The sequence below is a fragment of the Cyprinodon variegatus genome, unplaced genomic scaffold, assembly GCF_000732505.1.
Source record: "Cyprinodon variegatus isolate N-32 unplaced genomic scaffold, C_variegatus-1.0 Scaffold169, whole genome shotgun sequence".
Classification (NCBI taxonomy): Eukaryota; Metazoa; Chordata; class Actinopteri; order Cyprinodontiformes; family Cyprinodontidae; genus Cyprinodon; species Cyprinodon variegatus.
The window spans coordinates 529,191-542,461 of NW_015150622.1; the positions used below are offsets into that span (position 1 = coordinate 529,191).

Here is a 13,271-nt window from a genome sequence, read left to right on the forward strand (position 1 = left end):
CCATCCATCCATCCATCCATCCATCCATGCATCCATCCATTTTCTGTCAGGCTTAATTCCATTTGGGGTCGCTAGGGGTGTTGGTATAACATAAACCAAACTGCACTAAATGTTTCTTTATAATCAAGTTTTTAACTCAAAATAAATGATTGATCTCACGCAGAATATGTGTACATTCATCTGTATGTGTGTATTTGTGGGCATTTAAGGCTTCAGGTACAACTAAACTGAAGTACAGAGGTGCACACGAATGAATAATCCACATATATGTAAAAAAAAAAAAGAAAATAAATAAAGAAAACATTAAAACAATTCTAAATAATCTAAAATAATCAGTCGATTTTGGCTTCCCCCAGTGGACACATCTGTATTATTTTGCATGAAAGAAGACAACTTTTCCCATGATCACCAGTGTGGTCAGACACTGATCTCTATTTATGCACTGGATTGCTGATTGCCTGTTGGTAGTAAGGGGTTAAAGTGAAGCCTGCCGCCATATTGGTACTCCCTAGTTATACCGGTCACAATGTAAACACTACATGCGCTACAGCATCGAACAACGATGATGTTCTCATTTTCAGGGGGAATTAATACTTTTAAAATAAAAATAAATTCATCACTTTCACACACACTGACTGTTTCATAGCATCAGTAGATTACTTTAACTTAGAATAAAATAAATAGGCACATCACTTTACATAGTAGGAAATCAATGAAGTCTATAAATCATGTGATATAACATATTATACAAAATGAATGTGTTAACGGAGAATAATAATACAGATGTGCCAAAAGTGCTAAATTGGTGATTCACATGTAATATACATGTATTTATTACATTGTTATGGTAATTACATGATACATATAATTTTAAGATTTTACATAAAGACCGAATTACAAGTACACGTCTGTTAATGCCATTATATTTTTCTATTTGCAAATTGTGCATGGATGATGTCATATAACCTTATGCTGTTTCTGTGCATCAGCCTTTAAATCTGACAGATTTAAAATAGAGTTAAATTAAATAACCGATTTAATAACTCCACTGAGCTTCACTTTTTTGGGGCAATCAGCAATCCAGTGAATAAATAGAGATCAGTGGGTAAAGACTATAAACCTGGCAAAATCCTGATCTCTCGGATAGATAGATTGAACAAAATTTCTGTGTCTAGAAATAGATAAATATAATGTTATGTTTTCACAGTAAACTTATCCAGTAAATCAACTTTAATGCCAAATTTTCCATATTGTTGAACCACTTTTTCTGTCAGAGTGTGAATTTTCGATCTTTGGATTCAAAATACATTCGGAAAAGTGATATCAAATGTTTTTTCTTTTTAATAAATTTCAATTTTAGTGATTATTTTACAAGAAGTGCCTTCAAAATACCGTGTAAACAATCTCTGCCTTTCAGATCAGAAGCAGGTTTTGACAGTAAAAGCAATGTATTTACTTTACCCCAATGGGGAACAAGGCAGTCAGAGAAAAGTATTTCTCTGGGAATTCATGTGAAAGAAGACAGATATATCTGCTCCCTCAGTTCAGGTTTAAATGCCGCCTCAAAAGGATCAGAGTCCTCTTAAACTTAATGCATGGCACAAATATTTATGTGACATCTTTACTGCAGAAAACAGCTCTAGGTGAGGCTGCATCGTCTCTGAATTATTTCTAATAACCTTCATCTTCTGTTGAGGTGGAGCCTGAAGATGAAAACAAGACCTCACCTCATTTCTAGGCCAACATTAAGCGTTACTGATCCTTTAAACATACCGATGGACACGTTAGTGTTGCTCTGAGATGGAGCATGGAGTAAAAAAGGATTAAACTGTGTGTCGTTGGTTCTGTCTTGTTGTTTAAAATGCAAAAACTTTCCTTATGTGAGAATCAGTTGCAACTAAAGAACTTATTGTCCATTTCAGGTCCCCAAGCACTAATAAACCCAGTAGGTGGGTCTGGTCAGAAACTTACACAGTTAAAAACTGAATTTAAGTTGCCCAAACTAAAAATACATTAGTCAAAAAATTTATTTTACTAAATCAAAAATTAATTTAATGGGTATAAACCATATTATTTGTTATAAAATGTATTTTGTTGTATTAGAAACACCATTTGAGACCGTTTGATATTCTACATCAGGTTGATTTTATCTTTACCACATTTTGAGCTTCAGGGTTTATGAGCTTGAAGGATGTCTTAAATGTGTGAGTCTGTAAGTCAAATATAGGGAAACAAAAACCAATGTGCCATATGCTAATTTAACATCTTTAAGTAATTACTACAGTTAGCTGTTACAGTTTGCCCATTCCCAGCTTCTATTTCTATTTTTTTTTTTTTGTTTTTTTTACATGATGCTTCCCAGATAAATTGACATTATTTCAATTGATATTATTATAATTAATAACCAGTAGGGTTAATCGTCCCTTGAAAAATGGAATTGTTCCATGTTTAGAAATTGAAGTATCTGTCTCGTCTTTAGTGGAAAGAGAACGCACATTGTCCTGAATACTGTGAGAGTAAAAAAATGTCAGTAAAAAGCTCATGGAAAATGAAGAACAAGGGCACGTTAGATACAAAACTTACAGTAAACTTGTTCCCTGTGCCCTGTTCTGCATTGTGACCAGCTGACAACATAAGTAACGATCCAGAATAGCCTCATCCCATTGGTCGAGCCAAGTGTTGCTCACAGAGATGAAGAGGCAGGAGACAACAGAGCAGTGTGGGGGACAAACTGAGTCATTTAAATACTGACGCCACTTTTAGGGGCGGTGCACCTTCCCATAGCGATGCCCCTCCTCTGAAAAAAACGGATGAAGAAATATAGGGAGGAATGGGAAAAACAAATACCTGGGTGGAAAAAGTCTTTGATAATGAAAATAAAACACACTGCAAATATGCATCTAATTCAATCCAGATTTGAGTCAAATAGTTAAAAAAAATCATTTCACACACAAAGGGGGGCTAAAAAGAAAAAAGAATCACCAGTCCAGGAATGTTTAAGGCAATCGGGTCAGCTGGCACGCACATGAGGGGTGCTTTTTTTTTTTTTTTCAAGGGGGTTAGCAACCCTAACTACCAGGGTTGTTAGTAACTCATTATAGTTACTAGTTACTTTTCTAAAAAAGTTACTGCTGAGTGAAGGCAACTCTTTAACAGCCAGAGTACTTACACACACACTGTGGTTACTCTATTCCAGAAAAAATCCCAAGCATGACTGCCTGATCCCAGGAATGTTTCATGAAAAAAACCTAAACCAAGCAAATAAAATCATTCTAGCCCTGAGAAAATAAAGAAAATGTTCAAAGGCTTCAGATGTCAGTGTGGAGATGAGGCGCTTCTTTAGATCACAGCTCTTTGTTCCCACAAATAATGAGCAAATCACAGAAACATTTAGCCTTCAATGAGCGCTTTACTGTAGGAATGCTGTCATTAAATCAGTGTCTCTGCAACATCGTCTCTCCTCTGTGGTCATGCTGAACTTATAGGTGTTGTGTCGCCATGTGCGACAACATGTGCACGTCTGCTATCACCAGGAAACTGTAGTCCTTACTTATGTATGTTAATTAATCAATAACGATTTGTTTAAAGTGCAGTAATGACTAAAGTGTTACTGTCTTTTATAAATGAATTAGTTACACTGCTAGTTTCTGGAAAAGTGACATAATTTCTGTAAGACTTTGCAATCAACCAACACTGTGCTTCAAGCTAAGGTCTTCTCCTCTACTGCAGCTAAAAGCACCAGCATATAGGTTTAACTGATGTGAAATGTCAAATGTCCATGAATCTTCAACAAAAAAGATCAAAGCCATTTCATCCTAATAGAATAGAGTTTTATAAACTAAGTTTCTACCAAGATATTGTTCAGGTAGCCCTTTATGAGCCTAAATAGAATTGCAGCGCTAGGTGCAATAAGAAGAGATAAAGAGATGTGGCGCCATCTGCTGGAAGTTGTGCGGAACTACACATGACACTTGACAGCTACCTAATGATCCAACCGCCCGTCGTGTGATACCTTATTGAAAAGCTGCAGCTTTGTTTGACCAAAGACCAACTGATAGTAATTTAATAAAACAATTTACAACAGCTCAAACTTCACAGCTTAAAGCTCAGAAATGTTTCAATTAAAATAAATACAAACATACTCATAAAATAAAACCCATTTTACCTCGCACTTAAAGGAATAGTACACCCAAAACATGATTAGCCTTCATTTTCTACTCACCCCCATGCTGAACAACACTCTGGAGTACTTTTTTGATATCTCAAATGCATCTGGAGATCTGGGAGGCTTCTTGCTGTCTGCTGACATTCAAATAATGGAGGTGCCCAGCGCCCGAGGCAGAAAGGTCCATAAAAGTCCACAAAAAACGTGTCAATATTCCTCCATACTGCTCGTCCAATGTATTCCAAGTGTCCTGAGTGGGTAGCATCCAGAATTTACTCGAAACGAAGTCATTTAGAATGTTTTTAGAGCATAAACAGTAGTGTATAGGATTTCCTGAAAGCGTGCACATGCGCGTTCACGAGCCTACGGAAGCCGGCAGACCAAACCAGATGAAAGTGCGCATTCAGCGTCTGCTCTGCCAATAATGCAAGCGTAGAAGAAGAAATGTGCTGTTTACCTGTGCAAAGAAAGAAACAACGAAAGAAAAATGTCTGAGGACTTCAGTGTTGAGGAAGAGCATGAGTTCTTTGCCGAGCTGAATGCGCTGGTTTGGTCTGCCAGCTTCCGTAGCGTCATGAGCGCGCATGTGCGCGCTTTCAGGAAATCCTATACACTACTGTTTATGCTCTAAAAACATTCTAAATGACTTCGTTTCGAGTAAATTCTGGATGCTACCCACTCAGGACACTTGGAATACATTGGACGAGCAGTATGGAGGAATATTGACACGTTTTTTGTGGACTTTTATGGACCTTTCTGTCTCGGGCACCATAGACCTCCATTATTTGAATGTCAGCAGACAGCAAGAAGCCTCCCAGATCTCCAGATGCATTTGAGATATCAAAAAAGTACTCCAGAGTGTTGTTCAGCATGGGGGTGAGTAGAAAATGAAGGCTAATCATGTTTTGGGTGTACTATTCCTTTAAATCAGAATAACGACCACATTCATGAAGTTTAAAAATGTATATTTGACCCATGTTTTTAGGAAATTTACTCAGGAGGTTTAGCCTCCCTATTATTGAATGAGAAATCACACTTATGCGCTGTTTCTATATTATAACACCATGGCAGCGCCTGGCGGCAGCAGTTTCATGTATCTCTCAACAATTCGTTTAATAATTCCACAAAATATGCCATTCCATATCAATGCATTTTTTTGCACCATGTTTTTTTCTCCCACACTATTTACATTTGATCAATGCTGCATTTTAAGAAATGGAAATGTTATGAAAGCTGTACAAAACAACAATAAAAGTTGTCTAAGTGTATCACGCCTCCAGTCAGGAGATGTTCTTTTTAAAGGGTTGTATACATTAACAAAATGAGAAAAACTAAGTGTAAAACACAAAAACAGCAAATATCAGTTTCAAAACACTAAACACAATTTTAATTTAGAGAAATTCATTTTTAACATGTTGCATTGAAAACATTATAAATATATAAATACAGATTCAGAGTAATTCAAAGTTTTTTTTCTGCCTATAAGTAGATACTTTTTACAGTACTTCATCTCTGACGCTCCTAACACCTCCAGCAACCATCTGAACCAAGGACCTTTCTTCAGTTTGTGGAGATATTTTGTTTATATAGCAATAAAACATTTTAATTAGGACACATACCTTGTTATTCTTTCTAATCTTATACTAAATGAATGTTACACCAGAGCCAGCTATTGGACATCAGTTTGGTGCCATTTAAGCTCAGTGTTTCATTCCTTTGGATGAGGGAATTTCTGTTTGGTAGGTTCAAAAAGGGGCTTTTTAAAAATAAAAAGCAATTTTTGGTGGGACACAGAATGGTGAAAAGCCAAAGTCAGTTTGACCTGGAGAAAAGCTGCAAAAAAAAAAACATGAAAAACTGTCAATTTGGCTCAACCACCATTTATACCAAAAGAAATTCCGAAAGAAAAATGGGGAACAACTAAAGACGAGTCACCTCACTGATCTACAAGCACATTTACATTCATATTTAATGATTATCTTTAAACCTTTGTGAGTGTGCATGTGTGTGTTTAATAAATAATTATATGAAAAGTGGAGCAAATTCTCTTTAAAAACAAAGATTTCTATTCAGATGAATCAAAAGTAAAAGAGTAATTATTATCCTAATGGAATCTTTGTTAAATAATCGATTTAAAGTTTTCCTTAAGATCCTTATTCCACTAAAATGAACAGTTGCACTTTAGATTTGTGCCTGATGGGACTTTATAATCTTTGTAATCTGTTTTAACTGCTAAAAAGACGTTGATTCTAGCGGTAATAAAGACCACTGCACGGTCAAGGCCAGCTAAAACAATAAGCTTTACCAAAGAGTTTTGGTAGAAAAGCTTGGTGCAAAACTAACTAGCAGAAAATCACAGTGAAATCTTTGAATCGATTCAAGTGGAGGAGTGAAGAATGGTTTAGAGTTGATGAAAATATAAAAAGAAAGTTTTTAGAAGCCTGTTAAAGAAAGTGTTGCTCAACCATTCAGAGAGCACAGCAGTATACCTGAAGTAGAAAACTATAACCTCAGAAGTCACTGATGCTGCAATTATTATTTTCTATACGATAATGATTTTCTTTAGAAAGAAAGTAGCAGCAGTTCCTGTAAAACCTCATAAATATATAATATTTAGATTAATAGACATGTATTATACTTTTTCAGGTTGTGTTCGATTAAAGCTTTAACATTTTAATGGAAGCAAATCATTACACTGGAAAAACGATCTAGAAATAAGTAAAGATTTCTTAAATTAAGTTTATTTACCCTTTATTTGAGTAGGTAAATAGGGTAATTTGCCAATGGAATGTGTATTTTTACTCTTAAAATAAGATAATTAGATAATATGCACTTGAAATAAGACAATGCAATTGTGTTTTCCTATTTTAAATGTAAATTGGTTTGTTCCATTGGCAAAATATATCTTTTTCCTCCTCAATCTAAGAATATATGCACTTATTTTAAGAAAAAAACAACTTATCTAGATTTGATTTTTTCCAGTGTACCAGTTATTACCAAATTACCAGAGAAAAAAACACTTAAGACTAACGAACTGATCTGAAGAAACTTAAGACTACATCACAAGCAAAGTTTGTAGCATCTATCAGAATGAAAATACTTCCATAGCCTTTATGAATCCAGAGGATAATAGAGGAGAATCCTCTGCAGAAAGGTCTGACCTTCTAAAATTATTTAGAGATCACTTTGACAACTCATCCAGGAGGTCACAGGGGAACCTGGAGCAACACCAACGCTATAGAGGCTTGTCTGGGTAAAGGTTAGAGGTCATGGCTGAAGAAAAATGGCTTCCACTGGAGAGATCTGCACCCAGAGCTGCTGCCAAGACAAGTTTAAAGCCAGAAAGACTCTGTTTTGATCCCTAAAGCTTTTATGAGAATATTATGTGGACTGAGGAGGAAAAATAAGGAAGGTTTGAAATGTCTGGTTGTTTTCTGGAAGACTTTTAACCCTAAATATAAACCACCATTTGAAAATACCATAATGCAGTGAATATGTGTGTTTTTTTATTTATTTATTTTATTGTTTTTATTTTAATTGTTTTTTTATGATGATGATGATGATGACGATGATATGAGATACTTTTTGTTTTAAAGCACGTATATAGTTCAGTTTAAGTGTAAACTTTTTCATAAATACCTGGTAAAGGAGTTGGTAACCTGAGTCGCCTCTGTTGAAAAACACAACAGGGTATGGAATGAATTTCGTTCCGTTATTTTTGCAATTTAAAAACATACTTTGTTTATGGAAAAATAGAAAATAATATAAAGAAGAACCAAAACCAAAAAAAAATTCTTAATCAGAAAACAGTTTTAAGTATAACTTTCCAGACACTTTCCTTTTTTTTTTGCTTAATATTTATCTTTTGGTACAGAGTTTTGTTTTAAATTTCACCTTTTTTAGATGTCTCCACCTCAATCCTAAAATAAACACTTGCTCTTTAAGCACATATTAACTGATAAACAATTTTTGTTTCTGACATTTCTGAGGAAGTGAAGAGAATAACTATCTAAAAAAAAATAGTTAAAAAAAATAGAATTTAGAAAACTCAATCCAAAAAACAGAATTCAGAAAAAACTATGCAATAAAAGAAACTTAAAGAAAAGATACATTTCACTTCTAAAACGCTTTTTTTCCCAGCCTTCCATAACAAAACCTGTTCTTTGCCTGCAACAATAATGTAAAGAAAGTCACTTCATACCAGGTGTAGCTCAGTGATTTCCTGATTGATTTTGTTTTGTCACGCTGAAGCCAAGAAGTAGCTCAGCTCAACTGTGCTTCTTGCCGTGCTCACTCTCCCAACTCTCAGAGGAAAAGGCTTAATTGCAACAGGTAATTCACCCAATGTGTTCATCAGACCTTTCTGATTAAATTTCAGGTCAACTGACTACGGTGCAACATACCAGAAGCTGAATGACAAAGTGGGGGCAAAGACGATCCTCAGCTATCTGTATGTGAGCCCCAACAACAAGAGGAAGGTAAGCATCATGGATGATTGTTTGATCTTCAATTAATGAATGTTTGTCTGTGTGGTCTGATTTTCATTGCTCATCTGACAGACTGTGAAATGCCATTTACAGCTGATTGTATTGATGTCTGACACATTGTTCAGGGTTTTCAGGAAGACAATCAGAGCAGAATTGATCATTTGCTCAGACGTAGATTCTACAAAAACAGATTAGACAGAATATTCATGATGAGGAAATGGATATCAGGTAATCATATATCCAGGTATTGGTAGAATAATAGTTAAAACTATCTGTTGGAGTTTGTTTTTTTTTTTTGTTTTTTTTGTCTTACAAGTCAAAGCTGATGTATATACTTTAAAAAAAAATAATTTTAAATCAGTTTATTAAGTTATTATTTATATAGAGTCAATGCACAACACATATGATCTTTAGGCACTTTACAGATATTCAATCAGATGATCCACTCAGATTGGAAATTGTATATTTAAGGGAAACCAGTCACGACTTTGCACGATTCACTCCTCTTGGATTGACATGCGGCACCAGTAAATGTGTACTTGCACTGTGTCGTTGACTCTACAGCAACCATTCATACAGAGCAAGCATGTAGCAACAGTGGAGTGTAAAAACTCCAGCTGAACCAGGCTCAGTATAAGCAGCCATCTGCTGAGGCCGCCTTGGGGTTCAATTAGACAGAAGCAGACATAGAAAAGGAAAATAGAAAAGCTGAGTCATAAATACTTTCTATGGGTAACTACATTAGCTCCACAGGTGGCTCTGTCTAGGAAATAAACGGTTAAATAGATGAGCTACAAGCCGGTTACAGTAAAAGCTGACACCATAGCTATGTGTTGGAAAGAAACAAGACTAAACACTGAAAAAACACCCCAAACTCTGTTGTCTATAATTGAAGGTGTTGATTGCAGCTGCCCAGCTAATATTTGCCATCAGTATGGTCTGAGGGCCAAACAGAAACAGACCAGATGAAGCTACTATGATATGAAAAAGCAGAGAGTGCAATAAGTTAGGGATTGAACTAACAAATAGTTTAGAATCTGAGAACGAAGAAATAATTGAGCAGAATGATGAAAAGTGGTCCCAACAAAGAAACTATGAAGTGGTCCCTATGTACTGTAGGAATTTATTTTTTTTTTTTCTGAGGGTTGTTTTTTTGGGGCTTCTTGTGTTGAATGCTGTGAAACTGAAAGAGTTTACCAGCGTTCTGTTACTAACATTTTACATTCCACCTTCTGTCATTGCCAACACTGCATGTGAGCTAACAACCGAATACTTGTGTGGCAATAACAATGCTGGTATAATGCCAATGTTCCAACAGTTTTTTAGCTACTGTACCAGAGAAAAAACAACTTTGGACTTGTTGTATTCAAATTTCAAGGACTCATACATCTCTAAATAAAGACCTTCTCTTTGGAAATCAGATCAAAATCTTGTTTTACTCTGCACAGAGTACAAGCCACTTTATAAGAGACAACCTGCATTAAAAGGAACTGTAAGAATATGGTCACAGGAAGCTGAAGAAACCATGCAAAGTTTGTTTTGAGACTATAATGCACTGTGCCAGCCTCACTGGGAGGACACCAGTGCAACGGCTGAGTGTGGGACTGACTAAATAAACTTCTGGGTAGATAACACCATCCCTACCAGAACACTGAAATTATTCCGTAACAATAAACTATGGATTCCAAGTAATTTGAAGCAACTGCTTAACAAGAAAAAACAAGCCACTTAAGGTCAAGATAAGGAGGCATACAGGAAGAGGCTGGAAAGGAAATTCAAGCAGAACAATATCAGAGATGTATGGTCAGGGATGAAAAAGATGACAGGCTTTAAGCAGAAGGATCATCAGACAGATGAAAATCTGAACAGAGCCAATGAACTGCATACATTCTCCCGTGGATTCATCTCAGCAAACAAACAAGCAGCTATCAGGACCCACTGAAGTTTGCTTATCGCTGTGGCATTGGAGTTGAAGATACCATCATACCCTGCATCAACAAACCCAATGTCATTTAGACAAAGCGGACATCATTGTAAGGATCATGTTTCTCCCTGAGAAGATCCCTGGTTCAAAACACAGACTCTGGATGTTATGTTCACTGCTCCGTTGGGGATAGGCAAAATGCAGAGGACACATTTTATTGGAATGTAAGATTGGGATAACAAAGACGATGACGAAGTTCCAACTAAAACCTTTAAGATTTGACATTTCAAACATTTCTTCAGAGAGGAACAATGAAAAGCTGGCAGCCAAATGTCATCTAGACTATGGCTGAATAGATTTGAAAAACCATCTGTTAACAGATGGAAGAGAATCCATAAAAAACAAAATAACTGCAGGTCTAAATCCTGCACTGAGATGTTCACAGCAGAAAAAAGCAGGCTCTTGTTTGGACATTACTTTAATTCAACAATGAAATAGTCCTATACTTACATACATAATATCATTGCAATGGTGAATGGAGATGATCATAATCTTTATCCTTGCTATAAGGTACAATTATCTTTCAGTTTAACTTTGCTTATAAAATAAGTCAAATATGCTATTCATACATTCCCAGTCTTCATTTAGATAATTCTGATGTAAATTGGCCAGGGTAACATTACAAGCTGTAAGGTGATGGAGTCAGTGCTCATGATACGCTTGGACTTTGCTTCCCTCCCTGCTTTAAGGTTTGTGTAATTGTGCCCAGAAACATGAAGCTCTGAATGTTTGGATGAATTTAATGCAGTCAGACGGGAAGCGGAGCAGGTAAGGTCGTTTTTGTTTTCCTGCTAATTAGTGCCCATTTGGAGCTGAAAACAGCGATGTCTTTCCAGACGCTGCTGAGAAAATCAAATAATCCTGGATGCCATCCACTTTCAGTTACGTGTTCATGGGTTTGAAACCAGATCAAATCCTCTGTTTAAATAACAGGAAGTGTCTGGAAACCTGGCTCAGGTTTGGTAAAAGGGTTTGAACCCTTTCCACTACATTCTGCCACTGAGACCAAAGAAAAGANTCTCTCGGCTGGCCTGGGAGCGCCTAGGGCTTCCCCCAGCAGAGCTGGAGGAGATGTCAACGGAGAGGGAAGTCTGGGAGTCTCTGCTTAGTCTGCTGCCCCCGCGACCCGGTTCCGGATAAAGCGGGAGACGACGAGTACGAGTATGATACTTTAGAATCTGAAAACGAAGAAATAATTGAGCAGAATGATGAAAAGTGTTCCCAACAAAGAAACTATGAAGTGGTCCCTATGTACTGTAGGAAAAGATTTTTTTTTTTTCTGAGGATTTTTTATTTTATTTTATTTTATTTTATTGGCTTCTTGTGTTGGAAGGATAGAAGGATTTTTACTTATAATCTTTTCCTTTTTGGATACTTGTTATGATGTGTAACCACAGTAAACATAGAAAGCAGCTAATATACATCTTTAAAGCTTAAATAATACATCAACTACAAGTTGGTACAAGCTGAGTTGAAAAGGAGGCATTGGGAATGCAGAGCAGGAGAAGAGAAAGGAACAAGAAATTTAAGCCATATCCTCATCATGGGCAATGTGATCTTAAGGAAACAAGATAGAAGAAATCCAAGCCCTAGCAGGGACCCAGCCAGAGTGTCAGCAAGGGAGCATCATGTGTTTTACTGAATCGTGACTGCAGGATCATACCTCGGACTCCAGCATCTCTCTGCCAGGCTTTCTGACCAGACGAGCAGGCAGACATTTAAGGAAGACTGGGAAATTCAGTGGAGGTGGGCTGGCAGTGCTAAATGTTAGATACTGTCATCCAGGACATGTTACTGAAAAGATATGTCACTACATCCAAGATATGTCACTACAGCCAAGATATGTCACTACAGCCAAGATATTGAACTATTGGTTGTTGGCAGTACTATTGGAAGTTGGGTTTCGGCCATATTATTTGCCCAGAGAGTTTACCAGTGTTCTGTTACATTCCACCTTCTGCCATTGCTGACACTGAATGTGAGCCAGCAACCGAATGCTTTTGTGGCAATAACTGGTGATTTTAATCATGCCTCACTCTCTGCTACAATGCCAATGTTCCAACAGTTTTTTAGCTACTCTACCAGAGAAAAAAACAACTTTGGACTTGTCGTATGCAAATGTCAAGGGCTCATATATCTCTAAATCAAGACCTCCACTCCAGATCAAAATCTTGTTTTACTCTGCACAGAGTACAAGCCACTTTATAAGAGACAACCTGCATTAAAAAGAACTGTAAGAATATGGTCACAGGAAGCTGAAGAAACCATGCAAAGTTTGTTTTGAGACTGTAATGCACTGTGCCAGCCTCACTGGGAGGACATCAGTGCAACGACTGAGTGTGGGACTGACTACATAAACTTCTGTGTAGATAACACCATCCCTACCATATTCCGTAATAATAAACTATGGATTGCAAGTAATTTGAAGCAACTGCTTAACAAGAAAAAAACAAGCCACTTAAGGTCAAGATAAGAGACAGTAAGGAAGCATACAGGAAGAGGCTGGAAAGGAAATTCAAGCAGAACAATATCAGAGATGTATGGTCAGGAATGAAGAAGATGACAGGCTTTAAGCAGAAGGATCATCAGACAGATGAAAATCTGAACAGAGCCAATGAACTGCATACATTCTCCC

At 36.6% G+C, this 13,271-nt stretch overlaps 1 protein-coding gene across 6 annotated transcripts in view; it reads left to right on the forward strand.

The window, feature by feature from the left end:
- The window catches only part of LOC107086970 (VPS10 domain-containing receptor SorCS1-like), a 308,080-nt gene that overhangs the window by 140,527 nt on the left and 154,282 nt on the right, over positions 1–13,271 (forward strand). For all 6 annotated transcript variants that reach the window (XR_001481329.1, XR_001481330.1, XM_015378286.1 and 3 more), the window contains exon 3: positions 8,544–8,643. Coding sequence is in view for 4 of the 6 variants with exons in the window: in XM_015378286.1 (XP_015233772.1) it covers positions 8,544–8,643 (100 nt within the window). In the remaining 2 variants the exon portion in view is untranslated. The remainder of the gene's footprint in view (positions 1–8,543; positions 8,644–13,271) is intronic.